The 23457-nt window shown below is 36.9% G+C and overlaps 1 protein-coding gene and 1 non-coding gene across 2 annotated transcripts in view; one reads left to right on the forward strand and one right to left on the reverse strand.

Moving 5' to 3' along the window:
- Positions 1–23457, reverse strand: part of WDR72 (WD repeat domain 72) — a 184067-nt gene that overhangs the window by 118489 nt on the left and 42121 nt on the right. Inside the window, exon 13 of the mRNA XM_040969291.1 lies at positions 7297–7499. Within this exon, the coding sequence (XP_040825225.1) occupies positions 7297–7499 (203 nt within the window). The remainder of the gene's footprint in view (positions 1–7296; positions 7500–23457) is intronic.
- LOC121149564 lies at positions 16203–16306 on the forward strand. Its single transcript, XR_005882717.1, has one exon. It is a non-coding gene; the product is annotated as a U6 spliceosomal RNA (small nuclear RNA).

Genomic DNA, 23457 nt, shown 5'->3' on the forward strand with positions numbered 1-23457 from the left:
CTTAGGACCAGTTTCAACATAAGTCATTGGTACAGAAGTAATGCTCCTGTTGGGATTCCTTTAAATGGGTCCAGATGGTACTCTCTGTCAATAAGTGATATTACCAGCTTTCAGGAAGAAAGATTTTATTCCCCTCCTTCAATCCCTCCCTATTACAAGCTGCTAACTCCGTGAGTTAACTCAAATCCAAATTCCTACAAACTTCACACTTTCACTCCTCACAATATCATACAGCACGTTATTCACCACAGATATGATATAAATGCAAGATATTAATAATATGAAGAAAAGATCTGACCACTAAGAAAACTCCGAGTTTCCTAAAGAAGTCCAGACCAGCAAGTTCCTGAATGATGGAATATCCAAATCCACCGAGGGGAATGTGTGTTTCCACACTGAAACTAGGTGAATAGGCCCATCCTTAGCATCCTTCAAGATGCAAGATCGTAGCAAATTCTGAGAATCCAAGAGCATTTAAACACAAAAAAACCATTTACAACATAACAGGAAAAGAAAGAAGAAACAAGGGAGAGAAAAAAGTCCCTCACTGGTTATGTGTGAGTTATATTTTATGGAAATGAATATAGATTCATAAGGTTGAAATTATCTCTAAAATTATTAATGTAAGCACAGGAAAATTTAAAGACATGCTTAATAAATTTTGGCAACTTTTCATCCATTAGGTTACATTCTAAATGAAAATACCTGGAATAGTTACCTTTTCCTGTTTCTATGCTAGAACCAACTACTCCCGTGAGTTAGCTGATGGTTATACACAGAATATTTAGTTCAAGAAGAAAGTCATGATTAGATTATATGTCTGATAAGGCCAATGAAGCAACTTTCATTTACATGTTAAAGAAATGACACAAGCATGTACTTGGCTCCAAAAAACAATCTCATGTTAGAATTAGCATAGGAGATAAACTTTTTTGAAATCAGCTAAGACAGAACTGAATAAACCCTTCCTCTGGTAGAAATCACAAGAGCCTATCAGCAATTATAAAAACAATAACACTGACCTTGAATCGGCCTTAAAAGTCTTTGCTTGCAATTACGTTATCAGCTTTATGAATTTTCAGCTGCTGTCTCAGCCACTAATTTAATAAATGCAGAGTTGGTTTAACAGCCTTCATACAAAAAGACGTTTGAGAAGACACACATCATGCTGGCACTTTAAGGTGAAAAATGACAGCTTTTTCCAAATCTGTCCAGATCACTCTAGATGAAGATTCAGGATATGTCAAGTAAGCAACAGTAAAGATTCAAAATAAAATTCAGTGAAACTAGAAATAATTTCAACAAATCATATCTGCAATCCTAGCAAATCAATAACTAGCGACAAGGTTCTTACACCTAAAAATGTTCCTTCTAAGACTTCCTCTTGAAATTTTTTCCTCATCTTGTGTTTATCATTTCACTTCCTTTTCTGTAGCTTAAGTGTAACAATAGCAAGAGCAGAGAAAGCCATTCAGAAGAGAGCTCTTGTGTGTAGTTATTGTAATTAACAGATTCAATATCTATTACCGCCATTTAAGTATCATAGCAACCTTGTAGTGCTGAAAACTGCCAGAAAACTCTTCAAAGGCAGCAAGATGCTACTTTAGGCAAACAACACTGGGGACCTAACTAGCTGTCAACCTCTGCGGGTGTTGCCATGGGCACAACCACAAAGAATTCTGCCGCTACACAGAAAGGAATACACCCAGAGATGGGAGACACACGCAGTATACATAGATAAGAAAAAAACCAAGATGACAAAATAAAAGGATGGCAATAGACAATAGGCATGCAGTTTGGGATCCCTGTTTCACATTAATTCTATTGAGGCCAAGAGAGTCCAAAATAAACTTAACAGGAAATTAGACTAACCATGAGCCAGAGTTTAGAAATAACATTCTAAAACTCTACATTTATACCATTTATCACAGGTCTTGATTTGAAATTCAAAGTGAATTACCTTTAAAATAATATTTAAACTTCCACTTACAAACCCTTGAAAGTCGTTTATAAATCCACAGAAGAGAAAAGAATAGGTTACTATGAACAAGAACCCAATATTGATTTTTCGGCGGTGCAGTAAGGCATCTCCATTCTATTTGGCTGCTGTCAAAGCCACTCTTTAACAGCTGGAGTCAAATTGCACTATTTACAGCAAGAGCCCTTGTCAAGTGGACCATAAGTATCCTAACAATACACTATTCAAATGGCACTTTGCCACACAAATTGCTGACTTGATGAATAACCTATGTCAATGACTAAGGCCCGTATAAAAGTTTCATTTTTATGAGAGGTTTTACATTCACACATTAAATAAGCTTTCTTTGAAGAACTATTAGGCAATATATTTCAGGCCCTTGGATGCTGAAAATAATTAAAATCTGTTTAAATACATCAAGGGAACTTGACAACATTAATATGGATCTGGTGTTAACTGCATTTGTCACACGAGTCAGAACAGTGTCCTTCTGTGGCTGGCCCTCCCCACAGGCACGTGCGGCACAATGCAGGACCCAGACCAGCGCACACCATGAAATGGGAGCATTCCCCCTTTGTGTCTGTGATTTCCATGGCCAAGGAGCACTGAGCCACTGACACAGCTTTGAAGTGCTGTGCTGCTTCTGCACAGGAGGACAGCTGGACTCATTTAATGCATTTAATGCTGTCTCCTTTTTTTTTTTTTTAAGTGACACAGACTTCCTAAAACAGTTTTGAAACAAAGGTGTAAGATATGCTTGCTTCTCTCATGACTGAGATAACTTTTTCTTAATTTTTTAAAAGGTTTAAATTCATGCCACAAAGTGAGAAAAGGAATATTCTCCATGAAACATTTATTCAAGAGTGTTAAATATTATAGAAAGCTTTGCTTAACTTCCAGTAGTTAAAATTGCATGTAATATACTTATTAGAAATAAGCACCGCCAAAACTTGACAACAACTTCACATGTATTCAAAAAGCAAAGTGCATTTTCAACTTCTTCCTTATCGTACATTTCTCAGCTCTGAATTCCTATGAGGTGTCACATCATTTAGACAGAAAATCTTAAGTTGGAATTCACTAAATGACTTAAAAATTGAAATCTAATGTTTGCTGAGGGAAAGCACTGCATTTTACATAAATGCTAATATGCTGCATAACAATACACATTTAAAAATGATATAAAATATTTCCGTGTGATAAAAAATAATTACATGTTATTCACTTAATCATAAAGAGTAGATTAAAAATTAAACAATGACTATTCTTTATGGAGACTTTCTCCCTATGTAACACAATTAATTGCTGCCAGACAAAATTTTTGCTAGATACAATTTTCATAATAAAAAGATAATTCAATAAAAATGGAGTTAGCCTGCAATAAGTAACAGAGCTATTATGTATTATTTCATATTTTACATGTATATTTCCAAATGAAATATTCAAATCTCAGTTTAGAAACTACAATAGTTCTACTTTGGTTCTTCATGGTATAAAAGGATCTTTTAATTCTGATAACATGTAGGAGTAGGATTCAACTGTCAATTGGTGGTTTACCAGGTCACCATCTGTGTTTTACGAGAAGGACCAGGATAAAGTTCTTATAAAATTTTCCAGCAAATGGCGCCAAACAGGCATCTTTCACAAGTTAGCTAATGATGAAAAGAATGCAGATTTATATTTATAGAAACCTCAACTGAAATATAGCTAATTGCAAAATAATTCATAATTTACGTTAGAATTATATAATGAAGCAAATGAGGTTAAGGGTGTTATTAAAAAAAATTCCAATTCTAAAAATCTCAATTGGATTGAAATATATGACTTACATGTTTATTTATCCAACTGTAATTTTCAAAAAACACATATGATTTCCTGGTTTCTGTCAGGGAACAGACTTGGTCCATTCCTTTGGACTACATTCCACATGATGCTGAAGAAATACAGTTAAAATCCACTATGGAGGGAAAGGAGGAGGTGGTGACGCTTATGCCAGTCCCTTCTAGTATCTCATGGTCTCCATGTTCTGTTACGATTATTTAGATACTAAACTGGCAAAAATACAGCGAATTTTTATTAAGTATGGCTTGCTGCCTCTTTGTGGAAATAATGTTTTGCTAGAACCTAGCCACACATATTGAAAAATTCTGTCATTGCCTTTGTGTCTCCAACAGTAAAGTTATATGAGTATGACAGTAAAGACGTGGCCTGCAAAGTGTAAATATTTACCATCTGGTTCTTCACAAAGGAGGTTACTTTCCCTTGGTCTAGTTTACTGTTGCCTAATGCAAATGAAATGCAAACCATGTTTATAATTTTACATTTCTGAGTGAAAATCTAGTGAGCAAAATAAAATCAGGTGGAACTGATTTTAATAATTTGTTTTATTTATCTCTACATTTCTAATATATAATCACTTTAATGTGTTTTAAATACAATTCAAACATCCAATGGCTACATGTGGCTAACATATTAGACTGTGAAGTATAAAATAAGTGACTATACAGAACTACTGGAAGACCCCTATACAAAAATTCAGTTTTTTAAAAAAGGGCATTGTGAGGCCACTGAAAAGAACCTTAACTATGGCAGTTAAAAGTAATTCTGTTTATCCTTTTCTTCCTTTACACAAGAAGGAGATGTAGAAAAAGAATTTAAAACCAATCCAAACATAGCTGAACTAGTTCTTTTTCTCCTTAAAATATGATGACGCTACAAAGATTTCTGCCTTGTACAGATGATTTTCATGAGGTTGTTTATTCCCTACTTTGAAGCTAAATTCCTCCCACTGCGATTTAAACAGGTTCTATCTTGTTTTATCCTCAGCTGAATCTAAGGAAAGCAGTTCCCCATCACTAATATGATATTGTATTCCTTTAAATCCTTTAAGACTCTGACCCTCCTCCCTATCCCAAAGATTTTTCTTTGTCTGGCTGCACAAATTCAACTCCTCTAGTATTTTAAATCAAACCCATTTTCAGAAATGTTTTATTGTATTTCTCACTCCCTTTTAAGCCCCTCACCAAATCTTTGAGTACTCTTCAAATGCAAGAAAAAAAAAAGTGGCTACTGAATTCTAATACAGTCCAACCGTTGCCTAACAGAAAGACCTCACCACACAGATCTCACATGCTTCTGTTGTATTTAAACAATTTCCTCCATTGTTGGTGAATACATCACTGTGTGTCACTAAAATACACACACATACGTATCCTTAAATATGTATTGTATCTTGCATGGTGCTAAATTTTACAGATTTATTGGCCTTTATTTTTCCCAACTAAAAAAAGAGTGTAATCCTAATCTCAGAACTGAATCTTTTCTAATAAAAACGCATTAAGAAAGCATATAATGCTAACAGGAAGAATGGCAAACTTTTAAAAATTCTTGAATTTCCATACTTAAGAAATGTATTAATTAAAGAAGGCCAAAATAATCTCAACAATCATACTCTTAGAGGATGCAGCACTGAAAGAACAAATGCATGCAGGTATACAATGTACAAGCTATGCCTCCAGTTAACTAAATTCAATAATGACAGAAGTTAAGGAATGAAAGTTAGCAATTACAGTCCTTCAGGTATGGGCCTACAGGTCAAAAATAAGGTCAAAATCAGCCTCCCGTGGGAAAATAAAACCAGCATTCCTTTGCTTTCTGAACTCAGGAAACAAGCACGATTATACAAGAAAATTAAATCTAAGTCTACTTTTATCATCACCTTACAGGTCGCTAGCTCTGGTTTTCCAGGTTGGCCTTATCAGCTCCTAGAGGCTGCAGGCTGCTGAGGTGACTGTTCTTTGCTTCCGTTTCCACCAGCAGAGGCACACTCTGTTCTGAAGAGATGGCTACGAAGGCACATCAAGGTGAGAACGACTGGCAATCTTCTGGGCTCATTCCCCGGACTTTACTCCCACTCTGTTTCATGTAACTATGATTCAATGCCATGCCTTCTCTTCAGTTGTGACATTAATATTTCATTATGTCTACATAATTATGTTTAAAATTATTAACTAAATGGGAAAAAATAGTCAATCCCCTAATGACTGACTTTACTATCTGAAGGAGGGAAGTATAAATAGAAGTAGGTATCTACATGGAGTCTTACCAAAGGGAAAATCAAAATGTAAAAATTTTCAAAGATCAACCTTGTGCAGGAAGCCAAAGACTAATGGGTTGAAAAAGTTTACTTTATCCATTCTCAAAGCTCAAAAAATGCATTTCCTCTGGCTATGATGCTATGTCCAAGAAGAAAACATGTGTTAAAATTTGTGTTACACCTGTCAACAACTGAGCAATGGATATGATTTCAGTTATACTACTATAAATTTAAAAATTATTGTTCTAATTTATGCATTCATATATAAAGTATTTGGTTAGTGTTACTCAGGTCTATAGACAGGTAGGTTGTAGAGTCACTGATAAATTAGTCCACATCAGGTCTCAAACCTGCTCAGGGTTATATGCTGGCATGCTGCTCCCCTCGGATACGCTGAGGCACAGCTTCATCAGCCAATTGGATTTTCTTTATGACCACATACTTTTTTTTAACTTCCAGAACTACACATGGGACTATGAGGTAAAATAAGTCATATAAAATCTTTACTAATGAATGACATTTTAAAAATCTTCATAATACCACTTATATTTTTACATATAAACACATATAAGCACAATCAACTATATGATGCAGTCATTAAAAATAACATATATATATATAAATTATAAACATATGTACATGAAAAAGGTACTAGTATAATAATATACTAAGGTGATAACTTGAAAGTATAAAGCCAAAGGAAAGGAAAAGAATCTCTTCAAAAAGTCAAGATGGAACTAATGTGTCTAATTTATAAGTGAAAAATAATAAAAACTCATCCAAATTTCTGCAAAGTTCATGGACGTGGTTTGTAAGAATAAACGTAAACTCCATCACTGTGCAACACCCAAGGCTTAGAATACCATGCTACGATCTAGTTATTTCTGATACCTTTTGATTTATTTGCCTTAAGCATTTCTATAGGAAGTAAAATACTTTCAACTGAAAAAAAAAAGAATGCACATTGCAAACTATAATTTATTCACCCTCCCCCTTGAAAGTCATCTGCAATTCAGGAGTTAATTTAAAAATGATTATTTCAATCAAGAACAAGGTCATAACCAGTAGAACAGTCATTCAGTTATCCTGACATAAAGTCACCTCACAGAGACAGTGGCCCCTGTGTTCTTGCTTTTGTGCAACAGTACTACATATTCATGAAGGCTTCTTCGTTTTTACTCCATTTGCTAACGTTCTTTGTGAGCAGCAGTTTGCAGCTTACCTGGCATGAAGACTCCACCTGCAGACCAGGGCAAGGTACTGGGCCAAGTTGGTAGGAGGCTGACGATCTTTGTTCCACACTTTGGTGCTTATGTGCCTCTGAGGAAGCACCTAGTATAGACTCCCGCTTTAGAAGTAGAGAGTCATCGCAACAATTAAGAATAATTCTTGCTCTCTCTCCTGTCTCATGTCTTTCCAAAGTGCCTGGAAAATAAGATTAGGAGCAACAATTCAAGAGACATATTTACTCCAACAAAAGAGAGTCAAAGTGTTCTCCGCAGAAGAACCATAATCCTTCAGTTATCATATCTTATTACCTTCTTGCAACTAAAAACTAGCCTAGAAGCTTTTGCTAAATTATTCAAATTACCCTCTCATAAAGACCGAAATCGTGAACTTGAGAAGCTTCTCTTTCTCTTTGTGCCTTTTTTCATTCAGTGAAATCAACAGGATATTCAATAGTCTTTAACAGTAAAATTTCCCACTGATTATACAGTATGCAAGTGATCAATAACAAACAACTATGGAATATTTTAGTGCTGTCCCCTAGTGTTCCAGCTCACACACAGCAGAGAATCCACAGTGCTTAGCTTCAGTTCCAGGGCCTAAAATGTTTCTATTATCTATCTATAGATAGATGCACAATGCAAATAAAAAATAAAGATGTTTTGGATACCACCTTCCTCACAAAAGCACACCCTGCAGGCTGTTATAATTTTTATGGTCCGTTTACTGTTCAATCCTTCTACTTTTACGTCTTGTGCTATTAGAAGGGGGACAAATCCTTTAGCTCTTTGCCATCCTCCCAACTGTACAACATAACGTTACTGGGAAGTTCAATGTAAAGTTAAAAGGGACAAGTATAAAACGGAGAAATGGAACCAATGGACCAGAAAGTGAATCACAAACAGTTAAGAGCCTTCATAAAATCCCATACCATATGGCTAACAGAATTCCAATAAGTATGAATTAATCACATTTTTCATGAGCATATGTCAGTTATTCATTATTTTGCATTATTCATATTGTATTAAATGTTATTTCCTTCTGAGCAAAAATATTAAAGGAAATAAATTTGATAAATAAATCAAAAATAAAGGTTACATGTATTTCCTTCTCACAAATGAGAAATAATTCTACTATTAGATAATAAGAAAGATAAGTAGCTTTTACTTATAGTATTAAGACTATATCAAAATCATTAAACAGGAACATTATAATCATATATCACTATATCTTTAGATAGGTGAACAGACAGGCACATTTAAAGATTAAGACTCTTCAATTCTTATTTTTTGTCCTATTTCTAAATCCTTCCTTTACAGCATCTAAGCTATAATCATAGAGTACTCTACATTCTGAACCATAAAGAACTACCAGGTAAACCTCAGGCATAATTTTTGTCTTCAGTCCCTTAACCATATTTTTACACTGTAACATTTCTACATTCATAAATCAACATCTTTAACATCTAAAACCCATAAGCATGTTATTCTTCTAAGCTTTTCTTTTCTACCAAGATTGATCAATCCTCAACAAAGTTGGCAACGAGATTAAGAAAATCTTTTCTCCCAGGAATGACAGTAAGTGTCTCAAACTAAGATGATAAGATTTCTGGTTCCAGAAAAAGGCTGCATTCCAGAACTAATAATTGTGTCACCTGTAAAATGCATTGTCTTTCTATGAAACTGTTCTTTGAATGTGGTATCACCATGGGCATTTACTTCTCACAAGTTTTCCATGAGTTGTATTACATTTTTAAAATGTTTTCAGAATTCTTAGAAAGAAATCACTGCACTTTAATGCAGATGGCTGTATACCTTCTGTTATGTATTTTACACATTCACGTTTTATTCTAGACCTAATTTACACCTGATGTCATACACAAACATATCTGTTCCTTGTATTTCTTATAGTTTCTAATGGTAAAACAGTGAGCCTCCAAACTCCAGGTGTTGTAACCTATTTTCACTCGACCACAGATAGGCAATCTGCTGTCATATCTATTGTGTGCCCTGCAGTGTGAGAGATGCTGACAATGTATAGTTGACAAAACGGGCAAGACCACAGTCCCCTTGGAGCTTCCTTAAAATCTAATGGTGGGACAGAGGGAACAAACATCTGAAAACTAATTTGTTATAATACTGGCAGTAACACATTAGCTATGTCTACTCCAAGACTAAAAATATCCCATTCTAACAAAAAATTATGCACTTGGTTTTCTTAGCAATCTCTTCTAAGATGGTTAGTTACAGGAAATTTGAAAATAACAGACATGGTTTTGTTTCAATGAACTGCTTGAAGAACAAATGTGCATACAGAGAGGTAAAAGTCAGTCAATTTCTTAAAATGTTATCACTGACAAGCCTGCAAACCACACGCATAACAGCAAATTGACTTTTTTATAATAAGGCCAGAAAAACATCTTTTGGACACCTTTGATTAAAATTTTAACTGTGGATAGGGATTCCCATATGTCCTAGGTATCACGGTATTATTGTCTCTTATTTCCCCCAATTCAATCTTTTCTGCTTGATGCATGGAAAAAGATAAGAGCTCTTTAAATATTTTCCTTCGGATTGCTGAAGCACTGTTAATTCTTGTGGACAGAGGGAGCTGGGAAGATGGAACAGAAGCAAAGGCTCTTCCTTCTTGGTTTATATGTGTTCCACAACAGTGGAAAGCTTCCCAGTGCAAGGCTCAGGACAGCTCCACAGCACAGCCAGCAGTTGCCTAGTGGTACACACCTGGGGCAACTGTGTAACATAGTACTTTTTGGACAACTTTCCCTGGTGCTCAAGAGGGCACACTAAAAGCCCCACCACAGTAGCTCCTCTGCTCCCAGCCTCTAGTATCCTGTCTGCAAGGTTGGGAGCTCTGATCTCAGGGAGGCACTTCCCTGCTCAGGCTGTCTCAGCTGTAGGGATGGGCATGGTTCTTTCTTTGTGTCAGTCCTATACTGTCGAGAGTTCGCTTCACTTCTCACTAATCAATCCTTCATGTTCAACTATTGCACTGATACACTTTATTTTATATTAAATTTTCTCTATTCAACTGAATTTGCTATTTTCTGTCCAGAGTAGACAGTCCTTAATATTTATGACGTTAAGTCAGTCTCAATGCAAAACATTCTTTTAAATATGTCGCTAAAGTTGTGGAATTCACTTCAGAAGTCTGTATAGTTTTGGGAGATAAAGAAAAAGGGAAAAAAAGGATCTCATCTTCTGGTTTACTTCCCAATTGCTGCGGATGACTGGGGTGGGGCTGGGCTGCAGTCAAAATCCAATGCAGACACCTTAACTCAGGTGTCTTCCACGAGTTGTTGACTCACTCAATTTATATCACTTTCCCAAGGTCTGCATGGATAGGAATCTGGAGACTAGAGATATAGTCACATATCAAATCCAGGTATCTGACATAGGATGGGGCATCTTTAGTGCTATGCTAAATGCCCAGCCCTCAGGGACATATTGAAATGGTTAGAGGAATCCTATAGTAAAAGCAGTGACTAAGGAGGAACAGCAAAAAATACAAGAAAGATTTATGGCAAGATCCTTTGCAACTTGGATAAGCTGTATTGGGCAAGAACCAAGCTAATATTGCTTCCTGATATTAACTGAAGGTTTGCCAATCATTTAATTGAACTTCTAATTTCAGAAGAACTCCTGCTTCCCAAAGTAAGTCCAATGATAACTAGAATTTACTGTCACCATATTTCATCAGGAATATTGTGTGACCACATGCCTGCCCTTCCTCTGTATCAGTCTGAACATTACAAGGAGAGCTGTACAGCCACATGAGAGGTTTCACAAGGTTCACAGAGCGGCCGGCACTGTGGTAGAGCTGCCACCTGCAATGCCTGCATCCCATATGGGCACTGGTTTAACTCCCAGCTCCTCCACTTCCCTCCAGTTCCTTGATCATGGCCTAGGAAAAGTAGTGAAATATGCTATCCAGTTATTCAAGTGGAGAGCTGGAAGAAGCTCTTGCTTCCTGCCTTCCACCTGGCCCAGTCCCGCTCATTGTGGTCATCTGGGAATTGAAACAGTGAATGTGGGATCTCTCAATCTCTCTTCTGTCCCTGTAACTCTTTCTAATAAATACATAAATCTTGTTTACTATATCATGGAAAATGAATCTGAAAGATAAACTTAGCTTGGCATAAAAATCTGAAATTCATGCATATTTATTTCATGATATATGTCTCCATGAACTTTTTGAAGACTACTCACATTAGTTAAATAATATTGAAAGTTAACAAAACCATTTCCTTTCACAAAGTAGATGCAAAAAGAAAACCACATTAGTATCTACTCCATGGAAAAAATTCATTGTATAAAATGCTCATAAGTAAGTACATCACATTTTTATTATTTTATTAACATAAGTTTGACTCAGCTTGTAATCCTAAACTATTCAGTGGTGAATCATAGTATGAAAGCAATCATAAAAGAGTACGGAAAAACTAACATCTTGATAAAAAAAAAAAGAGATGACTTTGCACTGATTCAAAATTGTGTATGGCATCAGACTGCCCTGTGCACAAATCACTCTCACCTGTAAGTTCCATTCTCACCTAACAGATTTTACCTTTACTGGTTATATAGCTATGTTTGGAAAGCTAGTTTTCTAACACATTTTCTGCCTGTCTCCTCATCTGTGTAATGGGGATATTAATTCCTACATGGCAGAATGAATCTGAGCACTGTCTGAAAGGTGGCCAGAGGACCTGACACACAGTGAACACTGTGTTACGAAGCAGCACTTCCTGCACATGGCAAAGGCTTTCACTCAGCCCCTCGCTGGCTCTGTAACGAACCTCCTGGGCTCTGGTTGTCTGATCTAGATGACGTCACTGGGTGTAGGGCCCTTCAAGTTCCCAAGTCCCTCCTAGCTGAGACTGGAGTCCTCTCAACCGGCCTTGCTTTCAGGACAGTTTATAATGAAGATCAGAGTAGAATTTTATATCTGATTTATCTCTAACGCTCTTCAGTATCCCAGGACAGAGTCTGGCATAAACTAAAAATGGGGTAATAATACTTAATGGACTATGACATCATCTGCTTGGATTTTTTGTTTGTTTGTTTGTTTTGTTTGTGCGTGTGTGCTTTGCAGCTACCCTTGGGATTAAATCAAAACCTTTTGACTTACGAGTCCTATTCTTTTTAAAAATGTACTTAGAAGTACTTATAATTTTTATCTTTATGAGGTGGTTCTTTAGGCGCATTCCTGCTTTTTCTCATCATCATCTTTTCTTTGCTCACAGATTCGTTTTTTTTTCTACAAAATTATTCTTCCCTGTGAGCTGCACCTCATGTGTCAGGCATTAGTACAAAAATCTCAGGTTTGTCTTTCTTTCTCTCTTCCCCTCCTTTCTTCCCTCCCTCCCTTCTTCCTTTCCTTCCTTCCTTTCTTATTTGCTTATTTGAAAGGTAGAATTATACAGAGAGAGTACATTTCTCTCCTCTCTTGCCTTGCTCTCTGTCTCAGCTTCTTTACATCAAGGCACTTACCACATTGGTGATTCATGTTTCTTATGTGTTTTCTCAGATTTCAGGACACTTCCGCAGCTGATGCTAAACTGTTTGGCAAGTATGAATTACATGAGCCTGGTACAAGCAAGGCTCCATAAAAGTATAAATGAAATGAATACAGTGAATATTTCCCTTCTCCTGTTGGGCAGTGCAAGAGGAGAGTGATAAAACTCCAGTGCTCACCAAGGTGGCACAGCAGTTCCTGCTGAGGCATGCTCATGAACATTCCTCCAGCCCATGAAAAGACAAAATGAGAAAGAGTAGGATTCAGAGGCCCACAGTGGCACCTGTCCCAGCCCATGGCTATGCTGCCATGTGATTTCTAATGTTCCAAGAAGCCGGAACTGGAGATAGCAAGTGTCTCTGAACATATGTGCTACCTTGGCCTGTGAGCCCTGCCATCTCTTTCCCTGTGAACTAAGAAGTAGAATATATGTAAAAGTAAAAAGAATATAGGAAGGCCCGGCGGTGTGGTCTAGCGGCTAAAGTCCTTGCCTTGAATGCCCTGGGATCCCATATGGACGCCGGTTCTAATCCTGGCGGCCCACTTCCCATCCAGCTCCTGCCTGTGGCCTGGGAAAGCAGTCGAGGACGGGCCAAAGCTTTGGGACCCTGCACCAACATGGGAGACTTGGAAGAAGTTCCTGGTTCCCGGCTTCGGATCAGCATAGCATCGGCCGTTGCGCTCACTTGGGGAGTGAATCATTGGACGGAAGATCTTCCTCTTTGTCTCTCCTCCTCTCTGTATATCCGACTTTCCAATAAATAAGTAAATCTTTAAAAAAAAAACAGAATATAGGAACACAGAGAGAGCAAGGATGGAAAGGGAGAGAGTGCAGAAAATAGAGAGGAGTGGGTCACAAAAATCAGGGATGGAAAGAAATTGAATGAAACAGAAAAACAGAGAGAGAGGCAGGCTGTGTTACTTTCTATATTTGGTGATTGTACCTCCCTAAGAACTAGAATCTGCGAGGTTTCTGCAACACACACCTTGAATCCAATGTGTACCTCTTTCTTATAAAATATGTGGCTTCTATGGCGTGTTACCCACATAAAGGTACTGAATAATGAAAGGACAGAAATATTTCTGCTTAAATAAAAGCCAAATTTGCAGGCAACCAATTCTGTCTGCCAAGTTCTAGGAAGAGATCAGAGTAGTGAGGCAAGGGTTTAAGAATCATCAGCAGATGAGTGGAGGTTAAATTCAAATGCAAGAAAGTATTTCCAAAAGAGTCCACAGCAAGATGACGCGAGAGGCCAGCACAAACCATTCTGCAGTTTCCGTACGTAAAGAAGACACTGAAGTAGGAAGATTTTAAAAAAAATGCTGTAAATCAGTATGTTGTCAAAATAAAGTACTACTGTAAATGTATTAGAATTTTCCACATTAGGTGGTATTTTCTAACCGACGTTACTTCAATATTAGGCAGCGATTAAGGGTGCGTGCATGCTGTGGCATAGTGAGTAAACCCACCACCTGCAATTCCAGCATCCTATAAGGGTGCCCATTGGTAACCCAGGTGCTCCACTTCTACCCAGGTCCCTGTTAATAGCCTGGGAAAACAACAGAGAATGATCCATGTGCTTGGGCACCTGTTCCCCATGAAGGAGACCTGGAAGAAGCTCCTGGTACTCTAAACCACCTGCCTAGCTGCTGCTCCAAGCTCAATGTCATGGCAGCCAACTGGGGAGTAAACCAGTGGATACAAGATCTATCTCTCTTTTTCTCTTCCTGTGTCTCTGTAACTATGACATTCAAATAAATAAATAAATCTTTAAAGAAAAAAAATCACATTTTTAAAGAAACTCTAACAATAGGTTAAAAATATCTCATCATCAACTTGGTATTCAAGTTAATAAAATCAACTTTGAAAAAAAAACTGATAATTGCAATCAGATACCATGAATTAGAAAAACTGAGGATCAGGTCTGTTGCAAGATTTATCATTTATCTCAGTCACCCATGAAGCTCACTGCCTTGCTCATAAACTGCATGGAGATTGACCTAATGCCTCCTTTCTAACGAAAGCCTTTCACAGTTACTGCATCTTACTGATGGGGATTCTGACCAGGAACAGGGGTACTGGAGGGATCAAAATTAGCTAATGAGGAAGAAGTAGAAGGGTGGAAAAAGAATAAATCTGAAAATATTAAATAAACCATAAAGGTACTTCATTCTTAAATACATCTGAATATAAAAAATATAGCTGTAAAACATTGTCAAAGACTTGGTTCCTTTTGTACTATATAACAGCTTTCGTAAGATAACAAACTCAGAATTGGCTTCATATCAACATTCCATGCCTTAAGGGCATTTGGAATGCATTTTTTAAAAAGTCCCTGGCCACCGTGACCTTCACCTCGGCTCTGCTACTGCCTCCAGCACATTCAGAGCAACTCTGGGATTTATCAGCTGGGCCACCTTCAACCCTCACATCTAATTCTGACTGCTGACCTCCAGGAAGAGAGGATACAGGACTGGCAAGGGGAAGGAAAGGAAAAAATAGAAACATAGAGTTACTATGATGTGTAAAAATCACAAACAATCGATTAAGTGCTAACAAATATTATAGGCTTCTTTGATAAGGCATTTACTTATTAAATAGGCTGTTCTTAATCGCATCCTAACAAAACAGAATCTGCTATAACTAAACTTTAATATGTAATCTCATACTAAGAGTAAACATCTTTGAAAACAGGGGAGGAAAGATAAACACTAAACTTATGAATTTTTCAGTTGAAAAATAACTAAAATACATAAATGAATAAATAAACAAATAAAATAAATAACGTTACAACCAATTTAAGAGGTAGATTTTTATAGAAAAACATTTTAAAGTTAAGCATTTTAATGTAAAACACATTGTTGATAGCTATCTATCATATACGGGCAAAAATATTTCATTGTTTCTAAGTCTTATTGAAAACTGTCACTCAGTATTTTTTATAAAAGAATACTAATTTTGAATCTTAAAATATGACAAAAGTAGATGTCTATCTTTCATTCTTTTAATAGAAAGCTAAATTACTTATTGGAGGCAATATTCTTAAGATATTTGAGTCTGTCATCTAATCACTTTTGGTGCCAATTCATTTAATTAAAGCAATATCTTGCTCAATTGAAATAGAATTTTTCTAGGGAAGAGGAAAATTGTTGGAAATGCAAAAATTAGAAGCACAGTCTCCTTAATAAAGTGCAGGATGAAGGATGAAATTACATGAAAGTCCTTCCTTTTCTGAGGGGGAGAGGATGGATATGACGGTAATAAGGGGACAGGTACATGTTGGACAGGGTAGAGATTTGCTTCATAAACCAGCAGGTGACCACAGTTGCAGCAGGAATACCAGCATGTATTTTGAAAACACCATGGCTGTGCTCACTTTGGCAGCACATACACTAAAATTGGAATGATACAGAGATTAGCATGGCCCCTGTACAAGGAAAACACCAAGACTCAAAATTATCCTTACTACGATCCACATGTAAAATTCAGTACATGTTTTTCATCCATGGACCCAAAAGGCTGTTTTCCATCTTCACTCTTTCAATGGACTCACTGACCCAGGGGTCTTCTGCAGAAAACAGTGCTTCATTATTAATCTATCAGGTAGAATCCAAGGAATAATCACTAATGACCCATATTATTATAGAATTCCTTTCCATGTGAATATGATGTGAAAGCATCCCTATGCTTTTAAAGTAACGTGGCAAAATGCACTTCAGATATAATTAAATCTCTAATCATCTGACCTTAAAATAAGGATTCAAGCAAGCCAGGCCTACTGAGGTTAGATGTTTAAAAGCAGACAGTTCTTTCCACCTTTTGGAGGTAGAGGGGGTCACAAAGATATAAAGCATAGGATGTGGTGCAGTATTGCTGGTTTTGAAAATAAAAGAGGTCATGGACAAAGATCAGAGAGTGGCCTCAAGGAGCTGACAGTGACATGTAGTCCCAGCCTGCAAGAAGCAAAGACCTACAGCAGCACACAACTAAAGTCTGTGAAGGATCTGAATAAGAAAATCTTCTGCAGGCTGACACCTTCATTTTGCTCTTCTGAGCTCCTGAGCAGAGATTCCCAGGTGGACTCATATGGACTTCTAATTTATGGAATGGTGAGATACTAACTGGATGTTGTTTTAAGCTGCTAAACTCGTGATCATCTGATACAGAAATAGGAAATTAATGCAGTTAGGACTTGCAGTACTAAATCTATTCCAAATATGCAATCATCAGATCTTTCACTTGAAACTATCATATATGCAAAAGTATTGCCTGTTAAAATGAAATATTATGTATGTATAAAGGCACAAAAGTTATGAAAGCAAGTAAATATGAAGGTCCATTAAATGTTTCATAGTTTTTAATAGCTTCTATTATTATACTTGATATTATTAGCCAGATATATCTTAACTAAACAGCTAGTGATTTAACAATCCTACATTATACCAAATACATTCATTTTAGGAGTGGTGTCTGACCTACTAGCTGAGGTACCAGTAAAATGCCCATATTAGAATGCTTGGGAGCAATACCCAGCTCTGCTCCTGACTTCAGATTTCCACTAACGCAGACCTTGAGAAGTAGCAGACAGACGATAGAAAAAGTAATTGAGCTCCTGATGCCCAGGTGGGAAACCTGGAGGAGGTTCCTGGTTCCTGGTGTGGATGCCCTGCTGGGGTCTGGTACAGGTATTGGTGAAATGAGGCAGCAGGTGAGTTCTTGCTCTCTTTCTCGCCCTTGCTACTTCTTAAGCAACTGAATAATTTGAAAGTCCTCTTAAAGCACTATAACACTGAAGGAGAAATATGTAAGAGATAAAATACTGTTTTCTTATTATTGTGTGCAATAACACCAGCACTGTTGCATATTTTTTTAAACCCCTTTTCTTAAATTAATCCAGCAAAGGTACAAAGAAATGGGGGTTCAGATGAGTAAGTGACAGGATATTTGTAAGTCCTGTGGTTGGGGTGTGGTTAGTAAAGGTATTTCGACTAAAAAGCTAGGAAAAGGACATAATGCCATGTGGTAGAGTTACATTTCCCCCACAGATCACGGGAACTGCGTGTTAAGGCTGGAAATACAGGAAGTAGTGTTTTGTTAGCAATATGTGGAAGAAAACTGAAGAGAAAACTTCATTTGCAAGATAAACAGCAAAGATTTTAATAACACTAAGGATGATGACGATCTCGCTACAGCTGGGTCCAAGACATTTTACTCATAAATGTCATATCTCTGAAACTATTTAATCCCATTACTGGAGGGTTATGAAATAAATGTAACATATGGTTCAACTTTCAAGTTCTATTTTACATTGCGCTTAGTAATAAAAATAGATTTCTATATTTCATGGATATAAGCATAGAAGGATACTTCCCTTACTTTCTCCTTCTTCATTCCTTTCTTATTTTCTTTTAATTTTTTGTGATAGTGTAGTTCCAATTTTTTATGATCACAAATTTTTATAATTTTAACGTTACTTTATATCAAGAATTCTACAAGTGAAAAGTAGAAAAACTACTTTTCTCCGGGGAATATAAATAAGGGTTATAAACAATAATCAACTCATAAGACATCAATTCACTTCTATAAGTGCAGGAGATTTTTTTTTTTTGTAGTCTATATGCTACCTGGTATGAACCAAAGAAGACATACATAATTACTTTTCAGTTTGGGTCTGGCTTATTTCACTAAGCATAATGATCTCTAGTTGAACACATTTTTCGTTCTTGTGGCTGAGCAGTATTTCATCATATATTGACACTATATTTTCTTTATGCAGGTATCAGTTGCAGTCATGAGTTGAACTACCAAAAATATGGAGTTAGAGACAACGTCATTTTCCTTTGTGTATATTCCCACAGTAGGATGGCTGGGTCATATGACAGATGTATTGTTTTATTTTTGGATGACAGCCAATTTAAAGACATTTGTTCTCTGGCTAAAGTCATTTACACCCAAGTCCCTTTTAAATTATCTCCCCTGTTTTTAGTTTATAATCTTACCTGTCATTTTCTCTAGGTGGTTTGCATGAATTTGCCTATGATCGATACCATGGTTGAAGTCTCGCTATTCCGACATTAACCCCTATCCAATTCAATTTTGAACTAGAGAATGATAATCTTTTTTTCTGCAGTCCCAATCTGAGAAGAATCCACTAGAGGGTGGCTATTTCTGACGCTACAGTGTGACATATACCTAGATACCCCAGGAAGTACAAATGGTGGGTAAAGTATATGCAGTGATTCCTGGGTACACTCAAAATAATTTAAAGGAGGGATACCAACAGATATTTACCTGTATTCATGACTGCATTATTCAAAATCATCAAAAAGTGGAAGCAACCCAAGGGTCCATCAAAAGATGAATGGATAAACAAAATGGAGTATACACCCAAAACAGATGGTTACTTGCTCTGACAAAGGATTACCCAAGGAAAATCTGCATCCAAAGGGAAATGTTCTGAGAAAGAAAAAGCCAAAGAACAATACAGAAAGAGCTTGCAGAAGCAGTGTAACCAGAGAAGAACTGTGGGTCATGAGGGGGAAGTATCACAAAAGACAGATGCACGGCATTAAGAATTGGAATTTGAGATTTTTCAATTTTAGAGGGAAATAATATTGCATAACCACATATTGTTTATAACCTAGTTTCTAGGGCAATAATAAGGAAAAAATGGCACATATATTTGGAGAAAGAGAGGAATGAGGAGGAAGACAAAGAGGAGTGGACATTCAGTATTATTCACATTACGTAGAATAAACAACCTCATTTGAGTTTCGGTTTTGTTTAGCTTTGGTTTTGTTGTTTTACCACAAACTAATAAAAACTTTTATTTTCAGGGACTTCTAGATTTTAAATCATTGTTAAGAGAATTCAGAATGTATTTAAAATAACTTGTAGTTAGGAATCCAGAGCTGAACAAAGAGAAATCCTCTGAGATTGGAAGAGTTGGGAGGATGTTTTGTTTTAAATGATACAGGAACCTAGATACACATTGAACTTTCCCTTCTATCTATCAAGGTATGCTTAGTTAGCCAGTTCCAACTCTCAATTCTTTTTTTTTTTTCTGTGACATTTATAAGCTAGGTTAAAATGCATTAAAATGTCCCTCTAAACCACACTGTTTAAAGAAAGAATAACTTTACAAAATCATTGCTACCACACCATGCTGATAAAATCACCATGCTTGGAAGAAACGGAGGTAAGAACTGCTGTGATTTCAATGTGGCTTGTCCTTCAGGGGTTCATGTGTTAGAGGTCTGGGACTCAGTGTGGCAATGTTGACGTGGAAGGGATCCTTTAAGCAGCAGAGCCTACATGGAGGCTGTTAGGGGCATCTCGCCACTCGCTGACTTCCTGTCTCACAATGTCTCACAGGTACGCTCACTGTCATGCCATCCTTACAAGGTGATGAAGTTCAGCAGGGTTATTGCCAGATAAAATGCTATGATTTGACCTTTAATTTCCAGAACAGCTGAATACATCTCCCCTTTTCTTTTTTATTCTACAAGAACTCAACCTCAAGCACTTCATTGAAGCAATACAAACATTTTAAAAAATGATAGCTAAATACGAAATATATAACAAGGTAATTTTCAAAGTAGGCTATCAGCTAATATGTCTAGAAGAATAAATATTCCAAGAAAAAGTAAATTCACAGTTACATTACAGTGCAAATCATGGGCTAAAAGTAAATTAGTTTAATAAACTTTCCTATTCTAATTCTCTTTCTTGGAATCTCACTTTATACCTAAGCTCTATTTATCTGTTTAATCTGTTAACTATATGTTTTCAAAATAAGCAGCTCAAATGGTGAGCTGTGAGGTCCTGTGCTCCTCATTGGAGTTTCTAGAAACCTGAAACTTCCACATAGCTAAACATAACCCTAAGCTCAGTATGGGCCAGGGTGAAAGGGAACCGGCTTCAATGAAGCATGAAAACACTCAGGGCAGGTAGTGGGCCAATCTATTCACAGGATTTATTGACAAGGCTCAGATGAGCAACCCATATTATTTGTAGCACATAAGATAAAATCTGACAACATTCCCACACTCAAATTCTCTGTTCACCACTCCCAAGCCAAGGACTAAACCTCTGAATTCATTTTCACCTGGTTCATCCCTAGGAACACAAAACACCTTCCCCATCAAATCCTAACAAGTAAGTTAATGATAGAAGTTGGATATTATTGATACACTCAGATGAATCAAGTGCATCCGATATCCTTTATCTCTCAGCCAAATCAGAGACCTACTTTCCCAGAGAATAACAATCATTACAGTCCACTGAATCCTGCTTTTCCAATCGTTTCTGTGGCAGCTGGCTACTGGGAAGTTGCTAGGGAATTGAAAGGCAGCAGCGTGGGAGGGCAGATGGCTCCTTGGGTTTATTTCTACTAAACATTGCAGCTGTGAAATCTGCTAACGTTCCAAGTGTCCATATAAAACGCTTGCAAAAGGGGCCTAAGAAGGAGCCACAGAGCAGTCACTCTGATATATTTCCTCATTCCACCCTACACATAATTCCTCCACCTCAGCATTCATTGTGGAAAACTTACAAACATCCAGCCAGCACTTGCTTCCAAAGTGTCATCAGACCACAGAAATCACTAAGATTGAGTGCAGTTAGTATTTTCTGCACTACAGGAAAACTCAGGAAGATAGCAACAGTCAAAGGAAACAGTAATGGTAGCAAAGTTTGTGCTTAATTGGTTAAAGTAATTTTAAGAGTAGACAATATTTATTTTTATCAGGAGAATGAAAATGGTATTGATTTTCATATTTGTTTCTGAGTATACAAAGTGTTCCAAAGACATCCTGCAAATACCACAATAATATGCCTAATGTATATTAAAGTGCCAACAGAACCAAACAAAAGGTGGAATTAAATAACATCTCAGTTAAAATGCACACCTCCACACAAACACACACAATATCTGTTCTTTTTTTTTTCACTAGATAAAGGCTATTTATATGATAGATTTTGTTTTAAAAAAAAAATGTCAGAAGTACCTGAAATAATAGAGAAGCATGATCATTTAAAGTAAAACCCTGTATCAAAATGCAGATGTGAAACTATTTAATTTTGAAGAAGAAATACAAATTTTAAGAAAGCAAAATTAAGGAGTGCTCTTTCAATGCAATATGTGGATTTTTGAAGAACACAGCAGAAACTACCTCCATGCACATTTGCTTCTCATCCTTGGAATTTCAGCATTTTGAAAGGAAGTAAAGTTTATAAGGACGATGAGATCAAATTACTACTCATATAATTTCACCAAAGTAGGGTCCCTCTGTTCACTCCATGGAGTGTGTGTATATGCTCATGTGCAATGAGACAAGCCTTCCTCTTTCCAGTGATGCAATGGTAATTACTGAATTTAATGTAACTGAAAATAAGGTCAAACTCGATATTAATACTGTGTTTCATTCTACACTTTCAGTAACAGATACAGGAGGCAAATGCAGAGAACATATGATATGAAGAAGTTGATACTGACTCATATCCTCTAGCTGAACCTTGACTATTGGAGCACCCTTGAAACATCTTGAACAAGCTAGACTCACAGATAGTCCTAATACTTATAACTCTATCATAAGCCCTCATCAGTCTGCGAGAATCAGTGAGCTCTTTTTATGCAATCACTGTTTAAAATTTGTAAGCTAAACAGTTAAATTACAAAGGATATCATCATTATTTTGTATAATCATTAAAATATTTAAGTCACAAAAAAATATAGGCAGGCCTATGTGAATGTGTAAAAAATGCATAATATATCAAGCTTTAATAATCATTATGGATGTTAAGATTCTAGTGATTTCTAAAAGCGTCTTTAAACTGTTACCAGGTTTTTCCTCATTGAGATGAAACGATTCTAACGTATTTACCGTATAATCCAGGAGTAGGGAGTGCATCCACAGTGTATGTAATTACATCCTCCATATTTTCAAAACTTTCTCATCTGAACACTCTGTATTTAAAACATGATCATCCTTGGCAGCCAATCTGTGTTCTGTCTCAATGCCTCTGCCTGTACTGAATATGCAATATGAAACGAATCATTTAGTGAGTCAGTTTTTGGGTGTTTTGTTTCGTTTTTTTTTTTTTTTACAGATTTATTTATTTTTATTGGAAAGTCAGATATACAAGAGGAGGAGAGACAGAGAGGAAGATCTGTCAGATGATTCAATCTCAACGCGACCACAAGGGCCGGAGCTGAGCTATCCAAAGCCACGGCCAGGAAATTCTTCTGGCTCTCCCACGTGGATGCAGGGCTGTAAGGCTTTGGGCCATCCTTGACTGCTTTCCCAGGCCAGAAGCAGGGAGCAGGATGGGAAACGGGGCTGTCAGGATTAGAACCAGCAACCAAATGGGATCCTAGCACGTGCAAGGTCAGGACTTTAGCCGCTACGCCACTGCACCAGGCCCAGTAAGTCAGTATTTCCAACTAACCTTTTCCTAGGATATTTTTCCTTTTTTAAAGATTCATTTCTTCGTATTACAAAGGCAGATTGACAGAGAGAAGAGACAGAGGGAAAGATCTTCCATCCACTGGTTTGCTTCCCAAGTGGCTGCAACAGCCAGGGCTGAGCTGAGCCAGGAGCTTCCTCCAGATCTCCCACACTG

The sequence above is a fragment of the Ochotona curzoniae genome, unplaced genomic scaffold (assembly GCF_017591425.1).
Source record: "Ochotona curzoniae isolate NIBS_2020 unplaced genomic scaffold, NIBS_Ocur_1.0 scaffold_4701, whole genome shotgun sequence".
In the NCBI taxonomy this organism is placed as follows: domain Eukaryota; kingdom Metazoa; phylum Chordata; class Mammalia; order Lagomorpha; family Ochotonidae; genus Ochotona; species Ochotona curzoniae.